The sequence below is a fragment of the Gracilinanus agilis genome, chromosome 4, assembly GCF_016433145.1.
Source record: "Gracilinanus agilis isolate LMUSP501 chromosome 4, AgileGrace, whole genome shotgun sequence".
NCBI lineage: Eukaryota > Metazoa > Chordata > Mammalia > Didelphimorphia > Didelphidae > Gracilinanus > Gracilinanus agilis.
The window spans coordinates 117,017,649-117,040,745 of NC_058133.1; the positions used below are offsets into that span (position 1 = coordinate 117,017,649).

Here is a 23,097-nt window from a genome sequence, read left to right on the forward strand (position 1 = left end):
TCTCTTAATTTGCCTAGCACTGCTCAAGGGGGTGCAGTGCTTGTGGTCTTTTAGAACTAAGTGTTAATGACTAAATAAGTGTGAACTTTCTTTGTTAGTGACTTACTAAGTGCTAAGTAGGGGTACTTCAAGTTCCTGATTGATTAACTTAAAATAGACAAAGGAAATAAAAAAGTCCTTTTCATAGGAGTCAGGACTAATGGAAGTGAAGTTTTCACATGAGGAAAGCACAAAGGGTTTGAGCAAAGTCATTTTACAGTGAACCTGGACACTCTCTCCAAAAACTCCTGTATTAATAACACACTTAGAACTGGCTGAATAAGACCTCCAAAGATCATCTGACCCAGTTTCATGACTAAACAAAGTTCAAGTATTTTTTATTGTTGTTATTTCCCACATTTTACAGATGAAGCAACAGAGGTCTAGAATAGTTAAGCAGCTCTCACATGAATGACTAAAAGAAAATGACTTATAGGGTGAAGGAATTCAAAATAATCATTTTTTAAGATTTGTTTGAAGAATTGTAACTATTTCACTTAGAGAAAAGAAGACTGGATAGAGCCAAGATGGTGAAGTAGAGGCGTGAAAAGTTCAAACCACTCTGAGAATTCTCTCCAACTAGCCGTAAAACAATGCATCAAAATGAATCTTGGTGTGATGGAAACAAGAAGGAGACTGTATGAAGCAATTTTCTTGCAGAAAGCAACTTATAAAGTAGGCATAGAGAGTCAGGTTCATTGGGTGAGAGACTCCAACAAGCACTATCACAAATCAACAAGTCTCCCCACTCTATCCCTACTGCTCAAGGTTCTGAACCTAGACCCATGTCAACTTTGAAGTCCCAAGACCCTGACATAACCAATAGCAAAGCTCACTTCCCCCATCCAGTTGAAATTCCTGTCCCTAGCATAAGCCTACAGTGATACTCAAGCCCTAGCATAAGACTATTCATAGTGCACCTGGCTAGTGCAATTACAAGGGGAGAAACAGAACCCCTGCCTGTGTGTAGTCAAGCCTCAGCCCCACTGCAAGGCAGTATACAGTTTGCCTGGCTGGTATAAGCCCAGAGTAAGACCCTGAGTCTTTTCCCAAGCCTAAGTGAGGCCTCAATTCCCAGCACAAGGTACCTCACAGTGCTTTGAGTCTTACAAGCTATCAGCAGGCACTGAGAAAGAATGAATCAGCAGTGGGAGATGGGTTTCAGAGCTCCCAACCAACAGGCCATCATACCATTTTCAGAAGAACTGAAAACTTACAAGAACCCAGAACTGGGGTTGAGGATAGCAGCAGTGAAAAACTGAAGTTTAAAAGAGTGTCCCCACCCTCTACCCTGAGAATAAAGTCCACCTTTAAAAGAAAAAAAGTCATGAAAAAGGGTAGGAAAATGAGCAAACATAAAAAACACTCAACTGTGGAAAATTATTATGGATACAAAGAAAGACATGGCACAAATCCAGAAGAGAACAATGAGATCAAAGCAGCTACACACAAAACTTCAAAGAAAAATTGGAATTAGAATTGGCCTCAGCCTCTGGAGGAGCTCAAAAAGGATTTCAAAACTCAAGGAGTCAAAGGAAAAATAGGGAACAGAAATGAAAGTGATACAAGAAGAAAACAGCATCTTAAAAAATAAAATTAGTCAAATGGAAAAAGAGGTACAAAAATCCAATTAAGTATAGAGTTTTTTAAAAAGTAGAATTGGAGGGGGCAGCTGGGTAGCTCAGTGGAGTGAGAGTCAGACCTAGAGACAGGAGGTCCTAGGTTCAAACCCAGCCTCAGCCACTTCCCAGCTGTGTGACCCTGGGCAAGTCACTTGACCCCCAATGCCCACCCTTACCAATCTTCCACCTATGAAACAATACACCAAAGTACAAGGGTTTAAAAAAAAATCTGAAAAGTAGAATTGGCCAAATGGAAAAGAAGGTTCAAAAGCTCATGGAAGAAAATAATTTCTTAAAATTAGAATTGGGCAAGTAGAAGCTAATGACTTCATGGGATATCAAGAAAAAATAAAACAAAATCAAAAGAATGAAAACAAATATGAACTATCTCACTGGAAAACAACTAACCCAGAAAATAGATCCAGGTGAGACAGTTTAAGAATTATTAAACTACCCAAAATTTATGATCAAAACAAAAAAGCCTAGATGTCACATTACAAGAAATTGTCAAAGAAAACTTCCCTGATATTCTTGAATAAGAAGGTAAAATTGAAATTGAAAGAATCCACCAATCACCTCCTGAAATTCTCAAATGTCAAATCCCAGGAATATTATAGCCAAAATCTAGAGCTCCCAAGCCAAAGAGAAAATACTGCAAACAAACAAAAAGAAACAATTCAAATATCATGGAGTCACAGTCAGGATTACACAGGACTTAGCACTTCTACATTAAGAACCTGGAAGGCTTAGAATATAATATTCCAGAAGGCAAAAGAACTAGGTTTACAACCAAGAATCACCAACCCAGAAAAATTAAATATATTCTTCCAGAGAGAAAAAGTTGTCATTTAATAACAGAAGCTTTCTAAGCATTCCTGATGAAAAGACCAGACCTAAACAGAAAATCTGATGTTCAAATACAAGACCCAAAAGAAACATAAAAAGGTCAACAAGAAAGAGAAAATTTAAGGGATTCAATAAAGTCAAACTATTTATATTCCTTTATGGAAAGATGATATTTGTAACCACTAAATTTTTTATCATTATTAAAGCAGTTAAGAATATACATAGACTGAAGCTGTGGGAGTATGTTGATTAGGATAACATGATATCTAACAAAAAAGAAAAACAAAGTATGAAAAAGAGTATCACGCTGAGAGAAAAGGTAAGAGAGAGATAGAATAGAGTAAATTATCTCACCTAAAGAGGCACAAAAAAACTATACAGTGAATGGAAGGATGAGGGTTATAACAAGCTATGCTTAAATCTTACTTTCACCAGAATTGACTCAAAGAGGGAATAACAACCATACCCATTTGGGTATAGAATCTTATCTTAGCCCTATAGAGAAATAGGATAGGAAAAAGACAAAGTATGGGGAGGCAGTTAATAGAAGGGAGGGTGAAGTTGAGGATGCAGTGATTAAAAGCAAACACTTATGAGGAGGGACAGAATGAAAAGAGAGAAAAAGAGCAGGACCAAATGGAAAAAATAAGATGGAGGGGAATACACAATAATCATAACTGTATGTGATGGGATGAATTCACCCATTAAATGGAAACAGATTTCAGAGTGCCCTAAAAACCAGAATCCTACAATATGTGGTTTAAAAGAAACACATTTGAAGCAGGGAGACACACAGAGTAAAGAGGTTGAGACAGAATTTATTATGCTTCAGCTGAAGTAAAAAAAAGGCAGAAGTAGCTATCTTAATCTCATTCACAGATAAAGCAAAAAGAGATCTAATTAAAAGAGATAAGAAAAAAAATTACATCTTGATTCTAGCTACTATATATAATGAATTAATATCAATACTAAACACACATCAAATCACATAGCCTCCAAATTTTTTAAGGAGAAATTAAATGAGTTACAGGAGGAAAGGGACCATAAAACTACACTAGTAGGGGACCTCAATTTTCCCCTCTTGGGACTAGAAAATTTAACCAAAAAAAAAACAAAAAAGAAATTAAGGAGGTGAATAGTATTTTAGAAAAGTTAGATTTAATAATCTCTGGAGAAAACAATGTGAATAAAAAGAAATATACCTTCTCTCAGCAGTACATGGCACCTACATAAAAAATGACCATGTGTTAGGGCAACTGAATGCAAAAAAGCAGAAATAATAAATTTATCCTTTCCATTCATAATACTATAAAATTATAATCAATAAGAAAAGACAAATATAAAATTAATTGGAAATTAAATAATCTAATTCTAAAAAAGGGAGTGGGCCAAAGAATAAATTATAGAAACAATCAATAATTTCACTAAGGAGAATGACAATAAGGAGGTAACATCGGAATTCATGGAATGCAGCCAAAGCAGTACTTTAGGGAAAAATGTATCTCTAAACACTTAAACATCAATAAAGTAGAGAAAAAGCAGATCAACAAATTGGGCTTGTAACTTAAAAAAAAACTAGAAAAAATTTAAAATACCCACTAAATTGGAAATCCAAAAAAAATCAAAGGAGAAATTAATAAAATTGAAAGGCGAACCATTGAACTAATAAATAAGAATAGGAGTTGGTTTTATGAAAGAAAAAAAAACATAAAATAGACAATGCATTGGTTAATTTGACTTAAAAAAGGAAAGAAGAAAATCAAATCACCAGTATCAAAAATTAAAAGGGCAAATTCATCACCAATGAAGAGGAAAATAAAGCACTTATTAGGAGCAATTTTGCCCAATTATCTGACAATAAATCTGACAATCGAAGTAAAATGGATTATAAAAATATAAAATACCTAGATTAATAGAAAGTAGAATACTTAAATAATCTTATCTCAGGAAAAGAAATTGAACAAGCCATGAATAAACATCCTAAGAAAAGATCGCCAAGGCCAGATAGGTTCATAAGTGAATTCTATTAAATATTTAAAGAATAATTAATCCCAATACTACATATAGTATTTGAGAAAATAGGCCCAAAAAAAGAGTTCTACTAAATTCCTTTTATGCCACAACAATGGTGTTGACACCTAAGACAGGAAGAGCAAAATCAGAGAAAGAAAGTTATAGGCCAATTTCCTTAATAAACATAGATGCAGAAATCCTAAATAAAATATTAGCAAGGAAATTACAGCAATGTATCACAAGAATTATTCACTATGATTAGGTGGGATTTATACCAGGAATGCAAAACTGTTTTAATATTAGAAAAACTATCAGTACAATTGACCCTGTCAATAACAAAACTAACAGAAATCATAAGATTATCCCAATATATACAGAAAAAGCCTTTGACGAATTATAACACCCTATTAACATTCCTATTAAAAACATAAGAAATCATAGGAATAAATGGGCTGTTCCTTTAAATGATAAGTGATATCTATCTAAAACTATCATCATTTATCATCTGCAATGGAAATAAAGGTTAGAAGCCTTCCCAAAAAAAGATCAGGTATGATACAAGGATGTCCATTATCATCAGTATTATTTAATATTGTATGAGAAATGCTAGCTTTAGCAATAAAAGGGGAAAAAAGAAATTGAAGGAATCAGACAGTGAGAAAATGTAACTATTACCCTTTGTAGATGATATGATGCCATACTTGGAGAATCCTAGGGAATCAATTGAAAAACAGCTGAAATTATTAACAACTTTGGCAAAGTTAGAGGATACAAAATAGACCCACAAAAATCATCAGTATTTCTACATATTACCAACAAAGTCCAGCAGCATGAGATAGATAAATTAATTTTAAAAACTCTAGACAATATAAAATACCTGGGAATCTATTTGCCCAGACAAACATAGGAATTATATGAACACAATTACAAAACACTTTCCATGAAAATAAAGTCAGATATAAACAATATGAAGAATATAAATCCTATTGGGTAGGTCAAACTAATGTAATATAAATGACAATTGTGTACCTAAGTTAATTTGATAATTCAGTGCTATTCCAATCAAACAACCAAAATATTATTTTGTAGAACTAGAAAAAAATAATAACAAAATTCATCTGAAAGAACAAAAAATCAAGAATATTAAGGGTATTAATGAAAAAAATGTGAAAGAAGGAGGCCTAGCAGTACCAGATCTCAAATCATTCTATAAAGAAATAATCATCAAAACAATGTGCTACTGGCTAAGAAATAGAATGATGGATCAGTGGAATCGATTAAATACACAATATACAGGGGTAAATGACCATAGAAATCTAGTGTTTGATTAACCCAAAGCTCCCAGCTTTGGGGGAAAGAACTCATTATTTGACAAAAACTGCTGGGAAAACAAAAAAAAAATAAGGCAGAAACTAGCTATAGATCGTTATCTCATACCCTCCAAGATAAGGACAAAATGGGCATATGATTTATGCATAAAGAGTGATGCCTGAGAAAATTAAGGAAAAGTAGATTAATTTACCTATCAGATCTATGGAGAAGGGGGAAATTTTTGACCAGATGAGATAGAGAACATTATGACATAAAATGAATAATTTTTATTATATTAAATTTAAAAAGATTTATACAAACAAATCCAATATAATCAAGACTAGAAGAGAAACAACAAACTGTGGAAAAGTTTCTATAGCAAATTTCTCCAATAAAGATCTCATTTCTCAAACCTATTGAAGACTGAGTCAAATTTATAATATAAATCATACAAATAATAAAAGGATGTGAACAAGAAGTTTTCAGAATAAATCAAATAATCAAGAAATCAATAGTCATAGGAAATAATGTTCTAATTCACCCTTTAAAATCTTTTAAAAACCAAAACTTCACATCCTATATTCATATAAAGAAGTGATAAATCATATATTTTTCTTCTGCATTTCTACTCCCACAATTCTTTCTCTAGATATGGATAGCATTCTTTCTCAGAAGTCCCTCAAAATTGTCCTGGATCATTGCATTGCTATTAGTAGCAAAGTTGATTACATATGATTGTCTCAGAATGTTTCAGTTTCTGTGTACAATGTTCTCCTGGTTCTGCTCTTTTCACTCTGCATCAGTTCATGGAGGTCTTTCCAGCTCATATGGAAATCAAGCAGTTTATCATTCCTTATAGCACAATAGTATTCCATCACCATCATATAATTTGTTCAGCCATTCCCCAATCAAGGGATACCCCCTCATTTTTTCCATTTTTTTTTGCCACCACAAAGAGTACAGCTATGAATATTTTTGTACAAACATTTTCATTATTATCTCTTTGGAGCACAAACCTAGTAGTGGTATTGTTGGATCAAATGGCATGCATTCTTTTAAAATCCTTGAGGCATAATTCCAAATTGCCTTCCAGAATGGTTGGAACAATTTACAACTCCACCAGCAATGCATTAGTGTCCCAATTTTGTCATGTTCCCCCAACATTTATTATTTTCCTATACTATCACATTGGCCAATCTGCTAAGTGTGAGGTGGTACCTTAAGAGTTATTTTGATTTGCATTTATCTAAGCAGGAGGGATTTAGAGCACTTTTTCATGTGATTATTAATAGTTTTGATTTCTTCATCTGAAAACTGCCTGCTCATATCCTTTGACCATTTGTCAATTGGGGAATGGCTTAATTTCTTGTACATTTGACTTAGTTCCTTATATATTTGGGGAATCAGACATTAGTCAGAGAATTTTGTCATAAAATGTCTTTCCCAGTTTGTTGCTTCCCTTCTAATTTTGGTTGCATTGGTTTTGTTTGTATGAAACCTTTTTAATTTAAAATAATCAAAATTATTCATTTTATATTTTGTAATGTTTTCTATCTCTTGCTTGGTCTTAACTTCCTTTCCCATAGATCTTATGGGTATACCATTCTGTGTTCACGTAATTTATTTATGATTTCACTCTTTATATTTAAGTCATTCACCCATTTTGAATTTATCTTGGCATAAAGTGTAAGATGTTGATCTAAACCTAATTTTTCTCATACTGTTTTCCAATTTTCCCAGAATTTTTTGTCAAATAGTGAGTTCTTGTTCCAAAAGCTGGGATCTTTGGGTTTAACAAACACTATCTTGCTGAGGTCATTTACTCCTAGTCTTCTCCACTCTTCTATCTCTTAGCCAGTGCCATATTGTTTTGATGATGATTGTTTTGTAGTACAGTTTAAGAGCTGGTATTGCTAAGCCTCCATCCTTCACATTTTTTTCATTAGTTCCCTTTAAATTGCCCTTGATTAGAGTAATGAAAATTAAAACAACTCTGAGGTACTACCTTATACCTATCAGATTGGCCAATATGACAGTATAGGAAAATGATAAGTGTTGGAGGGGATGTGGCAAAATTGGGACACTAATGCATTGTTGGTGGAGTTATAAACTGATCCAACCATTCTGGAAAGCAATTTGGAACTATAAAACTGTGCATACCTTTAATCCTGTGATGCCCCTACTAGATTTATATCCCAAAGACATCAAAAAAGGGGAGGAAAGAACCTACTTGTACAAAAATATTTATAGCTGTTCTTTTTGTGCTGACAAAGAATTGGAAAATAGGGGGCATCCATCAAGTGGGGAATAGCTGAATAAATTGTGGTATATGGTGATGATGGGATATTATTGTGCTATAAGAAATGATGAGCAGGATGATTTCAGAAAAATTTGTAAAGACCTAGGTGAACTGATACACAGTGAAATAAGAAGAACTAGGAGAACGTTGTAAAGAGTAACAACAATATTGTACAATGATCAACTGGGAAAGATTTGACTACTCTCAGCAATAGAATGATCCAGAATAATTCTGAAGGACTTATGACAAAGAATGCTATCCACCTCCAGGGAAAGATCTTTTGGAGCCAGAATGCAGATCAAAGGATACTATTTTATTATTTTTACTTTATTTATTTATATTGTCAGATTTATTGGCATATAATGGGGCAAAATAGCTTCTAAAGATTGCTTAATTATTTATTATTTCAATATTGTTACATTTATTATTTAATTTACTTGTATTTTTATTTTGGGATTTGGGTTTTATATGAATATTCTCTTATAACAGTGATAGATATGGAAGTATGTTTTGCATGATAATATATGTATAACCCAGATCAAATATTGCTTACAATCTCTGGGAGACAGGAGGGAAAGCCAGGAGAGAATTTGGATCTTATTATTTCTGGAGACTTAAGAAAACTGTTATTGCTGTTCTCAAATATTTGAAGGGCTGACATGTAGAAGAGAGAATAGACTTTGACTGCTCAGGTATAACAGCTAAAATTTTCAATAAAAGGAAATTATTTTCTAATGATAAGAGCTATCCAAAAGTAGAATAGTCAGCTTTCAGAAGAACTGAGTTCTCTAATACTGGAGGCCATCAAACAGAGGCTGGATGACCACTTGGGGATATAATTAGAGGGATTTCTGTTCAAGACCTGATTGGACTACATCAGGGATTCCCAAATGTTGGTATTTCCTTTGCCCTTTGGCTTTGACTAGACCTTTCCATACTCCTTGTTCAATATGAAAGGAAAATTCTAAAGTTAACATGCACATAAGAAATAAATAGATTAATTTCGACAGGATAAAATAATTTACCAAATATTTTACAAAACCCTTTGATAAGCAACTTGTGTTCCCCAAGAGTATGCTCTAACCCCAAGTTCAGAACTACTAAACTAAGTGGTTCTGAGATTCCTTCCAACTCCAGAATTCTATGAGATAGCATGGTATAGTGAAAAGTGAACTGGATTTGGATTAGAAGTCTTGCCTTATTTGTTAGCTCTGTAATCAAAGGTGATTCAGAAGTCCTTAGAGTCTTAATTTCCTCATCTGTAAAATGGGGATAAGACTTTCATTCTCTATCTCTTAGGACTATCCTAAAGAAAGTACTGTGCAAACCTTAAAGCCCTAGTTATTATTATTATTGTTCAGTTATTTTCAGTTATGTCTCATTCTTCATGAACTTATTTGAGGTTTTCCTGGCAAAGATACTGGAGTGGTTTACCATTTCCTTCCCCAGCTCATTTTACAGATAAGGAAATTGAGGCTAACAAGCTTAAATGACTAGTCACACAGCTAGTAAGGATCTGAGACCAAATTTGAACACAGGAAGACACAAGGCTCACAAGGATCAGCATTCTATCCACTGTGCCACCCAGCTGCCTCATTATTATTACTAGTAAGTAGTATTTATAAAGGATAAGAGCAGAGGAACTATAGCCTTTGCTCCTGCTTCTTCTTACAGAGTAATTTCTCCCAAACCAGAGGTATCAAACATGAAGGCTACAACCAACAACACTCAAAATCTAGCCAGAAATCTATTAAAATGTACAGAAATATTCAACAAAACAATTAAAAATACAAATAAAACATAGAAAATGTGTGTGTTTCTTAGACAACCTGCACTGGCAGATATCCTTATGTATGGTTTAGTGGTCCCAGTTTCTATATGAATATTACAGTACTACCATGATTTACATAAATATACATCATTTCAGTTGTTACCCAACTTTATAAAAAGTACTCAGTAAACATAACAATTTTAAATCCTTTACACTAATAGGATAATAATTAAATTTCAAGTTAAAGATATTATAGTGACACATGAAAACAATTAAAAGGTTCTAGGAAATTTGATTTTTTCATATTTTCTCTATCCATATCATCCATCTATAATTTAAGAAATGCCAAAGTTAAGTGATGCCAAAACTGCTCCACATCCAGTATAAATTTGGTAACTTCCCTGAACTGGTAACACACAACTAATTTTTCAGCTAATTAACATATCTATCCTCTGGCCTGGGAACATTTTGATAAAAAGCAACTACTGAAACAAGAAAAAAATTATTATTATTCTAAAAATTCAGCTCCTTTCTCATAAACATAAAATTTCCCATGTGTCAGTTTGGCAGTAAGTTTTATTTTCTGTTTTCTATGAATTCTTTATGTGTGTGTGTGCAAGAAAGAGAGAGAGAGAGAGAGAGAGAGAGAGAGAGAGAGAGAGAGAGAGAGAGAGAGAGAGATGAACAGGCAGACAGTCAGACAAATTCTAGGGACCACCTAGCCCAAACTGTAGCTGGAAGAAAACTCCCATGAAAACATAACCAGTGAATACTTATCAGTCTTCAGTTGAAGGCTGGCCCAATAAACCTATGTGAGTTTTGTACATACTTAAAATTCTTATTAAAATAAATCACACGACAATTTTATGGGCAATTCTCAGATTTAGAAGAACTTTGTCAGATGATGACCCATTCTTCATTAGGAATAATGCTTGCAGTAAGAAGAAAAAGAGAGTAGAATAGTTTTAGACTATCTGGGATAAGTGGCACAGCATCCTGCCTCCCTCCAAGCATTGATCAAATCATTATAAGAACACCTCTTATGACTAATTCTGTTCCCCTGAGATTTACCATCCCTTTAGGAATATCCCTCCAGATGAGAATTTGGAAATGGAAGAAAGTGGGGAAGGGAGACAGAGAAGGGTTATGAAATCTAAAATCTATGTTCTATTTCTTTAGCAGAGGGCAAGATGTCATTAATAATAATATTTATTATTATTACTTATAATAATAATTTTTCACATTTTAATAATACTTTAAGGTTGACAAAATACTCACAATAACTCTGAGAGGAAGGTCATGCAAATTATTCTTATTTTACAAATGAGGAAACTGAGTTGGAACTGAAACCCTTATTCTCCTGGTTCCAAGTCTAGTCCTCCTTCTATAGCAACTTGATTCCTATATACCTTCAAGATCTCTGGGATTTGGTGTCCAGGAATAGCAAAAACATCCAGGCCCCATCCCTTTATGGATGTTCCCCATCTTTTTCCATCCTCCAGCTGGCTTGATCTCTTATAGCACACTATTCAAACCAGAACAACGGAGTAATGGAGGCATTAATATAATCTTGAGTCAAGCAGAGGGGCACCTTGCAGCAAGACTGTTAAAGGGGCAGCTATGTGGCTCAGTGGATGAAGAGCCATGTCTAGAGGTGGGAAGTCCTAGGTTCAAATTTGGCCTCAGATACTTCCTAGCAATGTGACCTCAGCAAGTCACTTAACCCCCATTGCCTCACCCTTATCAATCTTCTGTCTTGGAACCAATACTTAGAATCGATTCTAAGACAGAAGGTAAAAGCTTTAGACAGGGGGAGTCAGGCAGACCTGGGTCCAGGTTCTCATTATATATCCTGTTTGTAAGACCTGTTTTAGTGCCCCCTCGCAACTTTCTAGGATTATAAATTGCAAAGCAGATGCCAACCTACATTGGTAAAGGAAATTCCCTCTTACTAATCTAGACCCCCTCCCTAAAAAAATTATAATCTTGACAATGTGGGCCAGGTTGGCAAATGAGATTTGTGTCTTAACAGATCATTCTCCTTGTCTTAATTATGCCTAGCTCAGACACCAATCAGGAGAAGGGACAGATGAAAACACTGAAACCTGTCTTGGGAGCTACCATAGACAAGATGATAGACTTATTTTCTATCCTTCCTGACCTGACTTTCTTGCTTTCTCAAACAGGAAAACAGATTAACATCATTGGATCAAAACCAAGTGCTCTTTACCTGAAAATTGCCCATTCATGTCTCTTGCCCATTTATCAATTGGGGAATAGACATGAATAGGCAATTTTCAGGTAAAGAAATCAAAAGTATCAATAAGTACATGAGAAAGTGTTCTAAATCTCTAATAATTAGAGAAATGAAAATCAAAACAACTCTGAGGTATCACCTCACACCTAGCAGATTGGCTAAAATGAAAGAAGGGGAGAGTAATGAATGTTGGAGGGGATGTGGCAAAATTGGGACATTAATGCATTACTGGTGGTGCTGTGAACTGATCCAACCATTCTGGCTGGCAATTTGGAATCATGTTCAAAGGGCTATAAAAGACTGCCTGCCCTTTGATCCAGCCATACCATTGCTGGGTTTGTACCCCAAAGAGATCATAGATAAACAGACTTGTACAAAAATATTTATAGCTGCGCTTTTTGTGGTGGCAACAAACTGGAAAAGGAGGGTATGTCCTTCAATTGGGGAATGGCTGAACAAACTGTGGTATATGCGGGTGATGGAATACTATTGTGCTAAAAGGAATAATAAACTGGAAAAGTTCCAGGCGAACTGGAGAGACCTCCAGGAAGTGATGCAGAGCGAAAGGAGCAGAGCCAGAAGAACATTGTACACAGAGACTGATATACTGTGGTAAAATCAAATGTAAAAACAAATGACTTCTGTACCAGCAGAAAGCAAATGACACAGGACAGCTCTGAGGAATTTATGGTAAAGATGCTACCCACATTCAGAGGAAGAACTGCAGGAGAGGAAACATATAAGAAAAGCAACTGCTTGAACGTATGGGTCGGGGTGGACATGATTGGGGATGTGGACTCGAAATTACCACACCAATGCAACCACCAACAATTTGGAAATTGGTCTTGATCAAGGACACATGACAAAACCAGTGGAAATGTGCATCGGCCATGGGTGGGGGGAGTGCGGGGGGTGAAGGGGAAAGTAGGAGCATGAATCATGTAACCATGTTAAAAATGATTATTAATAAATGTTAAAAAAATAAAAAAAAACAAGTGCTCTCTCCCCTGGCATGTCCAATGTCCCCACATTCAACATCTCTACATGGTACCTCAATGTTGCCTGAAGGACTGTACTGAAGAATTTGCACCAGCTGTCAGACTTGGCTTTCTGCACCAATGTGGGAAAGTAGGGACCTGAAGAACTGAATTATAGGTCATTGCCAAAACTTCTTTGAAAAAGAAGCCCAACTTACTCCATCTAAAAACTTATTATTGGAGTTGAAAATTGGTAGGGAAAAAATGGATTGTACAAGAAAGGCCATCCTACTAAGCTGGGTATCCAAGATCCCACATGATCTGGCTTCCAACAGACCTTTTCAGATCTACGCACTATTTTGTGTGCATGTTGAATCCTCCCAGTAGAGTGCACCAACTCCTCCTTAAAGGTAGGGATGTGTGTGTGTGTGTGTGTGTGTGTGTGTGTGTGTGTGTGTGTGTGACTATGTTTGTATCTCCAGCTCCAATCCAGCATTATGCCTTGCACTAAGTGGAGCTACTCTCATACTTCTGTCTTTTGCATAAACTATATTCCAGCTAAACTATTCAATTTTCTGTTCTCTGACCAACTCATGCATATTCATATCTGTTGCTTTTATTCTGCTGGTTCCTCTACTTGCCCCATTTCTACTCAATGAAATTTGAATCACTCTTCCCAACTCAAATGCTACTTCCCACAAAGAGCATTCCCTGATCACCTACAACCATATGCAATCTTGCTTCTCTCTGCCTTTAATTAACATCTAACTCTTAGTAGTTTGGTTTTGGGGTGGGGCATGAAGGGGAACTTCATACAAGGAAGAAATGTGGCATGGTAAGTAAAACACTGGCCTTGAAATCAGAAAAGACAGACCCAAATACAGATTCAGATACTTACTACCTATACATTTTTACTCAACTTACTTAATTTCTCTGAGCCTCAGTTTCCTCATTCAAAAAATGGGAATAATAATTACACTCATGTTGACTACACAGGGGAAAACATTTTGTGAATCTCAAGATGCTATATATAAATGTGAGCTACTATTGCTATTATGCTATATTAGACTATGTCCCCTACTGAATTATAGGATCCCTGAGACAAGGGGACCATACCTATTTTATTCATTTTTTTTTAATTTTAAACCCTTAACTTCTGTGCATTGACTCATAGGTGGAAGATTGGTAAGGGTAAGCAATGGGGGTCAAGTGACTTGCCCAGGGTCACACAGCTGGGAAGTGTCTGAGGCCGGATTCGAACCCAGGACCTCCCGTCTCTAGGCCTGGCTCTCAATCCACTGAGCTACACAGCTGCCCTTTACTCATCTTTTTAACTTGACACACCCCCACCAGTTTCTTGAACAGAGTAGATGACATTCAGCAAATGGTTGCTAGTTTGAATTTGCCTTCCATTCTCTCCCTTTCTTCAAACCCCATCCTGGCAAGGAAGAAGTCAATGAGAAGGAAAACTGCCAAAGAGGAGGCATCAGAAGAGAAAGAAAAGAAAGTCCCTTAAAAACAGGGTAATCAGGGGCAGCTGGGTAGCTCAGTGGAGTGAGAGTCAGGCCTAGAGACAGGAGGTCCTAGGTTCAAACCCAGCCTCAGCCACTTCCCAGCTGTGTGACCCTGGGCAAGTCACTTGACTCCCATTGCCCAATCTTCCACCTATGAGACAATACACCGAAGTACAAGGGTTTAAAAAAAAAACAGGGTAATCAATCCTTGAACAATCAAGATTTCATGGTCACAGAAAGACAATGAAAGCGTCTTCAGAGATTTCTCTACAACTAACCCTTCCTGCCAGGGACTCTATCATTTCTTCTGCCAACATAGGACAACATCTGTACTGGTTTGCTCAGGTCCTTTGTTTCTCTACTGTCTAAAGTAGCAACAATGATTTTTTTAAAAGGCACAATGAGAGACAAGGAAGTATAGAGTAAAGGGATAGTGGACTTTGAAGTTACGTTTAAATCCCAACTCTACCAGTTATGGGCCAGATGACCTTAGGCAAGTGATTTCATCTTACTTATTCTCAGATTCTCTGGATATAAAATGAGGAAGTTGAACTTAATCAAGGATTCTTAAACTTTTGTGGAATCCTTTGTACCAGACTGTAGCCTATGAACTCCTCAGAATATTTTAAATGAGTTAAATAAAATACATAGGGTTACAGAGAAAATCAATATATTAAAATACTGTTCTCAAAATATTAAGAAAACAAGTTCATGGATTTAAAGTTGAGGACCCTTTGACTCAGATGGTCTTTGAGGTACCATCTAAGGCTGATATGCCGTGATTCCATTATGATAGTTTTCAATGATATATATAGCAGCACACTCACATAGAGCAAGTTTCTCTAAGGGTACCATAAAATTTTGGATGATACATTACTATAGTAAAATAAAATGTATAAATAATTTTGCTTGATATAAATTTTACTTACCCAGGATACATATTATGCAAAGTATAATAATCTCAAAATAAGCAAAACTTGCACATTACATATGCTAACCTCAAAACCCACCAGAACTTCAACTTACAAAAAACTAAAAGAAAAAAAAATTGCCTGCTCTCCCTGAAGAGAAATGGCACATGTGTATATGTCTCCCAACTCTCTCTTGGTGCTTTTTGACTAGTCAGTGTGCTGTGATTCTTTGCAGCAAAGAGTATACATTCCACAAGAAGAAAACAAAAACAAAAATCTTAGGCACCACAGTGTTTTAGAGACCAGAAAACAAAAAATGGGTGGGGGGGCCTACCTGGAACTATCTGATGTAGCTGTTGCTCTGGTTCCTATCGATTTAATTATACCCCAATTGTCTACCAGTACCCAAAGCAGCTTTAAAAACCCAATAATTATTTTTCTTTGTGGACTATGCCTGTCCCACTCTCTCTTGTCCTGCCCACTAAACCACAAGGAGCAATCTTCCTCATTATTTAGTTTTCATCAGCACTGCTGGACAAGACCAATGCCTGAATTTAGGATTAAATACTAACCTCATCCACATTCTCGAATGCATTGATGACATCATAGGGCAAACAGGACAGCAGGTCAATCACAAACCAGGTCTTCAGATAATTCATGCGGATGAGTTTGGGGTCAGAGATCACCTCCCCAGCTGGTCCAACGAAGGTAGTATGAAAATTAAGCACAATATCCACCAGGAAGATGACATCCACAATACTGTCCACAACCAGCCAGGCCACATTGTTCTGTCTTGTTTTAAAGGAGACATTGTAAGGGACCAAAATGGCAGTGTAGAAAGTTAAGATTAAGATGATCCAATCCCAGGTGGTCTTGAAAACACAATAATGTAAGATGATGTGAGGAGGAGTCTTTGGTGCTTCTTGCTTGTACTGGGGAAGAATGTCTGAACCCAGCTGCAAGACCTGTGGGGAGAGACACAAACAAAAAATACTAAGTTAAGACTTCTGATGCAGACAATTGTGTTATTGGCTTCTTCTTGAGATAGTCAATCATTTATGCCATCTTGGATGGGCACAGGAATGGGCACAGGAGATATATGAAGAAATATGGACATAGTTGACTCCACAAGTCATGATATTCCTCTTGAATGCAAATTACCCAGTAAACTATTTGGAGAAAAAAGAAAAAACTTGGTGTAAAAGAGAATGGAAACAATGAAGAGAAGAAAGAAGAAGCAGTAACAGGGATATAATTCAGTGTAGCAAAGAATTAAGTTGCTATGGCAATATATCCTATTAGGAGTGGTCAACTGCCAGTCATAAAAGTACAAGAATATGATTCTTCACATTCAAGTAGCACAATTTCATTAATCAACATTCCCATACACATTTGTAGCACAATAATTAGGTGCTACAACATATTGAATCATCGAAGACTAACTTTTGCTCCTAAAGTTTTAGTATGAAGTGTATATATTATATTATTTTTGAAATTGGTATGTGTGTAGCAAATATAGATCATTCAACTAATTACAATATTTGCTTAACCATAAAACTGTACACCTAATGGCATTAGCATTAGTCACCTCAATCATTCTCTTTTTCTAACACTTTAAGATTTGCAAAACACTTTCATTGCAACAATCCTGTCACAGTATTATTGTCCCCAGTTTGCAAAGATTAAATGACTTGCCCAGAATCAACAAGCATTTATCAAGACTGATTCTAGGTCAAACAGGATACTAAACAACAGGGATTCAAAGAAAAGAAAAGCAAAAACACAATCCCTTCCCTCAAGGAGCTCACATTCTGAAGGGGGAGGCATCATACAAACAACTATACACATATACATACACACGACTCAAGTATCCCTTTCATATTGTTGGGGATCAGGGGCACAATATCTCCATGATCTGGAAAATCTGTGTAAAGTATTTTTTGTTTTTTGCTTTCTTTCCATGCTTCAACTTTTTCCTTTTTTAACTTTAAAAAGAAATTGTGTATATTTATAGTATTAAAAGATAAAACAGGTTGAGATTATATGGTACTATACATATATTTTATGCATTTCTGAGTTTCTAAAATATTTCGGTATTGTCTACTGGAATTTGTGTGTGATCTGCAGATTCCACAAAACTCCCCCAAAATTCCCACTTAATTTCTTTGCTGACCTGTGATATATTTTCCCAATGGGAAAAGTTGCAATGTGGAAGGGAGACTTGTATGTATATATGTGTGTGTGTACATACGAGGTACATATACACACAAGGTATATAGAAAGTAAATGGAAAATAACTTCAGAGGAAAGAAACTTATAGAAGGTAAGCAAAGAGAATTAGAAAAGGACTCCCTCCTGCAAAAATTGTAACCTGATCTCACTCTTGATGGAAGCAAAAAGGCAGAGGAGAGAAGGCAAACCGTTACAGCCATAGGAGACAACAGAAAGAGACATGAAATTGGGAGATAATGTATCTTAAATAAAGAAGAGAAATAAGTTATTTTATATGGATCATAGGGTACATGAATAGAAATAACTTGTAAGAAAACTAGAAAGTCAAATATGGCCTTGAATACTTCCTTGTTGTGTGATACTGGGCAAGTCACTTAATCCCCATTGCCTAGCCATTCCCATTCTTTTACCTTGGAACTAATACACAATAGTGAGTCCAAGATGGAAGTTAAGAGTTTTTCTTTTTTAAAAGAAGCCTAGAATGTTAAGAAAGAGTCTGATCTTAAAGAGTGTTAAATGCAAGATAGCATTTTATAATGATCCTGAGGGTAATGGGAACCCACTGGAGTCTATCCTATACAGCTGAGAGAGATGGCATGATCAGACCTATGCTTTGGGGAAATCACTTTGGCAGTTAAGTGGAAGATGCATTTGGGTGGGAAGACACTTGAGGCTGAGAGACCAACTGGAAAACTATCACAAAAATACAGGAGAGAGGTGACAAGGGCGTATACAAGGCTTTGCCAGTAGAGAAGACATATATACAAGAGATGTGAGTTTTATTACTAAATAGGAAGAAGAAAATAGTATAATACTTTTGAAGAGTCAAAGAAAGGAGTTTGGAGAGGGGTTGATTTTTTTTTGAGAAGTAAGAACTATACATGTTTATAGGCAACAAGAGCCACTTTGGAGGGGAAAGTTAAATATGAGAGAGTGATGGAGCAAGATTCTAAAGGAGAAAACTGAAGATGGACTAAAGAGCACAAGTAAAAAGCTCCATACTATAAATAAACCCTATCTTATCTTCTTAGACTGAAACAAAGGTGTGTATTTGAAGTGTATAAGCCAGGAAATGAGAGAATTCACCATAAATTGCTACAATTTTCAGTGAAATAGAAAGCCAAGTCATTTACTTAAATGGGATTGGCAACTAAGAAAAAATTTTTTGGGGGGGGGGCATCTGGGTAGCTCAATGGATTGAGAGTCAGGCCCAGAGATGGGAGGTCCTGGGTTCAAATCTGGCCTCAGACACTTCTTAGCTGTGTGACCCTGGGCAAGTCACTTGACCCCCATTGCCTCACCCTTACCACTCTTCTGCCTTAGAACCAATATAGAACAGTATTGGTTCTAAGGCAGAAGGTAAGGGTTTTTTTGGTTCCTCGGTTTTAGTTGAAGTTGGAAGCCAAATTGCAGAGGGTTTAGAAATCAGTGATTAGGGATGAAATAGAGATACCAATTCTTAAGGATTTTAGGTAAGAGGAGAAGGAGGGATATAAAATGATAGTGGTGAGAATGGATAGATCAAGAAATGAGGTTTGGGTTGGATGTTTTTTTTATAATGAGGAGAAATCTTGAGGAGAAAAGAGATAGTTTAGTATGGGGAGTAAGAGAAGGATCTAAACACTTATAAAAAGGATTATCCAGTAACAGTGAAGGAAAAGCCGAAGTTAACACAGATTTGTAAAAGCCCCAATCAACATGATTTGCCAACTTCTTCCAGCAACACTTAGTAGATTAAGAAATTTCTTGGTGAGAATTAAGTGATTTAATGTCTGTTAGTCGTATACCTCCAAGCAAAAATATCAGGAAGCAATCTTTGTCTATTGCAAAACAATAAAACAAGAATACACCAGTCAAAAGAGATCTCCTTTCACAAGCTCTGTGAACTGTATACCCTGTGAGCTGTATTTACATGTTAGTACCCACCTCCATCTGCCCAGACTGCAAGCCCTGCCTGGGAAGCTTTTGGCTTCCTCTGAGTTTCTTATTTTACTAAGGCAGACCTAATATAGGGAGGAACCCAGAAAAGCTAAGCTAAGCTAGAAGAGCCTTAAGGCTAGGATTTACCAAAAAATCTTACTAGTTAGAGGTGAAAAGTGTACACAGTTGAACTTGGAAGTCCATGCCAAGCAGAAAAGTGCTCCTTCAGGGACTGTTTCTGCCTTTGCAGGTCAAACTTCTTTGCTCTGACAATCATTTCTAAATTTCTGAAATGAACTTTCTTTTCCCCTCATGTCACAAAACCTCTCTTTTCCCCTGGACTGGAGATTCAAGCCAAATAGATAATGGACTAAATAGGACTGCTCTACTGCTCTACATCTCTTCCACTCATAACTCAGCAATAGAAAGATTAGAAAGATCTCTTTCAAACCTGTCTAATAACTCTTCAAAGGTCAAAGAGAGTTCCAGAGAAAGAACAGTAGGAGTTGAATGGATGCAGATCAAAGAATACGACCTTTCACAACAGTGTATTTACAATATTATTTTGGGGTTTGGGTTTTGTATGAGCTCTTATAACAAGAACTAATATAGAAGTATGTTTGCATGATAATAAAAAAGGTCAAAAAGAAGTCTAGTTTGACACATCATGGGAATGTGTGCCATTGCAATTCCATTTCCCCTCTATAAGAAGATAAAAGGTAATTTTTTACTTTCAGGTTCAAAGGCTTTGATTCAGCATACTCTATGTCACATTCTTTAGTCTTACTTTGCATTTAATGTTCTCTGTTCGTGTGGTTTCCATCCCCATCCAACGGAATGTAGGTTCTTTTAGGCTCTATTTGTCTTTGTATCTCCCGAACCAAGCACGGTTCTGGAAGGATTAATAAACAGTTGTTTAATTGAATTGAACTAACCCATAATGTCTTCTCTAAAAGAAAATCAGACTCTGGGCTAGCTACAAGGCTCCTAAAAGATCATCCCATTTCTTCCTCCTCATTTTTCCTAGTGAAGAAAATGAGTCCTAGGGCAAAGTGCCTTACCTACAATCACATAGCTCATGACATAGCCAACAGTAGAACCAACAACTGCTGACTTAGAGTCTATTGCTTTTTCATAATGCTATGCTACTTATTTAGCTAATTAATAAAAGGTGTGGCAAAAAGAAAGGGAAATGCTATCTACCATTAATATCTTAATATTGTTCTAAGGATTAAATAAAATGTTAAAGTGCTTGATAACTAAAATGTGCTGTGAGTACAACTGAAATGTGATTACGAACAGACAGATGATGTGGAAAGACTGTGGCTTGATAGGGATCAGTCAGTTTCAGATGAAAAATCTACCTAATAGTCTCGATGTAAAAAAGTACCAATGGGCATTTTCTGAAGACCTGTAACTTGGATGCAGTATCCACATATCTTAGTACTGTCTGCCTTACTTTAATATGTATCTGGATATAGTGTTTTTATTTTGAAACCCATAAAAATAATAGTAACTAAATTTCATTTTTGTAACAACACTTGGGCTCTGAACATTCAGAAAGGTGTGCTCTACCTTTAAGATAAGCAAATAGAAGTTGTGAACTAGACCATTCTGGAAAGGAATATGGAGTTGTGGTTTTTTTTGGGGGGGTAAATAAAAGCCTTATAATCTTTGACCCAGAAATGCCACCACTAGGCATATATTCTAAGAAAATTAAAGATAGAAAGATCCCATGTTATACTGAAATATTTATGGCAGCACTTTTGTATCAGTAATGAATTGGGATCACATTAGATGCCCATCTATTGGAGCATGAAAAAAAAACAAGTAATGGTACCTGGATTTAATAGGATATCACTATATTCTAAGAAACAATGGATTTGAAGAATCAGAGAAGCATAGGAAAGCCTAGAATGAAGTAAACTGAACCATAAAAGCAATATACATACTTACTACAACAATATAAATGGAAAGAACAAAAATAAATCAAAACTGGACATTGTGGTTATAAGAGTCAAGCTTGGTTCCTGAAGGAAAAATGATAAAATGCATCTCCCCCACTTTTTCATTAAGGTGGTGGAAATACAAGTATGGGAAAGAGCGTAAACTCTCAGGATCATATGTGTATAGTACTGCATCCCCAAGTGGTCTGTCCCTACCTTTTCTTATTTCCCCTTCTCTTCTTCCCTACAGGGTAAGATTGGTTTCTATAGCAAACTGGGTGGATGTTGTCCTTACTTTGGACCACTTCTGATGAGATTAAGGTTCAAACATTGCCCCCCCAACCCAACTTCCTCTCTATTATGTTGATTCTTATTCTTCTCATGTGAGATAATTTGTCCCCAATTTTCACAACATGATGAACATGGAAGTATGTATTATATGATACATATATTATTATGAACATTGATCACAAAATGTCAGAAGACTTATTGAAAATTATAATGACATGTAATCTGGGGGGGGAAATTAACTTAAAAATAAAATAAAATACATAAGATTACAAAAGGAAAAATAAGTTCTATGATTCCCAGAGCATTGTAAAAAAACTATAAAGGCCTTAAAATAAAACAAATATGATTATTTTATTATCCCAACTATCCTGCTTATCAGAAATAAAAGCTTCACTTTAAAAGAATGCATGCCCTTTGATCTAGCAATACCACTACTAAGTTTGTACCCCAAAGAGATAATTAAAAAGGGTTGTACAAAAATATTCACAGCTGCACTCTTTGTGGTGGCAACAAATTGGAAAATGAGGGGGTGTCCCTTGATTGGGAAATGACTGAACAAATTGTGGTATATGATAGTGATGGAATACTATTGTGCTATAAGGAATGATGAACTATCTGAATTCTATATGAACTGGAAAGACCTCCATCAACTGATGTTGAGTGAAATGAGCAGAACCAGGAGAACGTACACAGAAAGTGAAACATTATGAAATAATCAAATGTAATGGACTTTGCTACTAGTAGCAATGCAATGATCCAGGACAACTCTGAGGGACTTATGAGAAAGAACACTATCCCATCCAGAGAAAGAACTGTGGGAGTAGAAATGCAGAAGAAAAGCATATGATTTATCACTTGTGTATATGGGTATATCATTTGGGTTTTTGGTTTTTAAAAGATAACTCTATTACAAAAATGAATAATATGGAAATAGGTATCGAGTGAAACTGCTTGTCAGTTCTGGGAGGGGAGAGTTTGGAAAAGGGGAGGGAGACAACGTGAATCATGTGACCATTGACAAAGATTTAAAAATATTAAAAAAAAAATTTAAGGAAAGAAAGAAAAAAGCTCCACTAAGTAGAGGTGATTTGAAGAATCTGGAATACTGGTGTTTTTTTGTTTCAGTTTGTTTTGCTTTCAAACAAGAT

At 35.8% G+C, this 23,097-nt stretch overlaps 1 protein-coding gene across 1 annotated transcript in view; it reads right to left on the minus strand.

Annotated features, from left to right (window-relative positions):
- Positions 1 to 23,097, minus strand: part of KCNH1 (potassium voltage-gated channel subfamily H member 1) — a 613,189-nt gene that overhangs the window by 514,327 nt on the left and 75,765 nt on the right. The window contains exon 6 of the mRNA XM_044673205.1: positions 16,133 to 16,525. Within this exon, the coding sequence (XP_044529140.1) occupies positions 16,133 to 16,525 (393 nt within the window). The remainder of the gene's footprint in view (positions 1 to 16,132; positions 16,526 to 23,097) is intronic.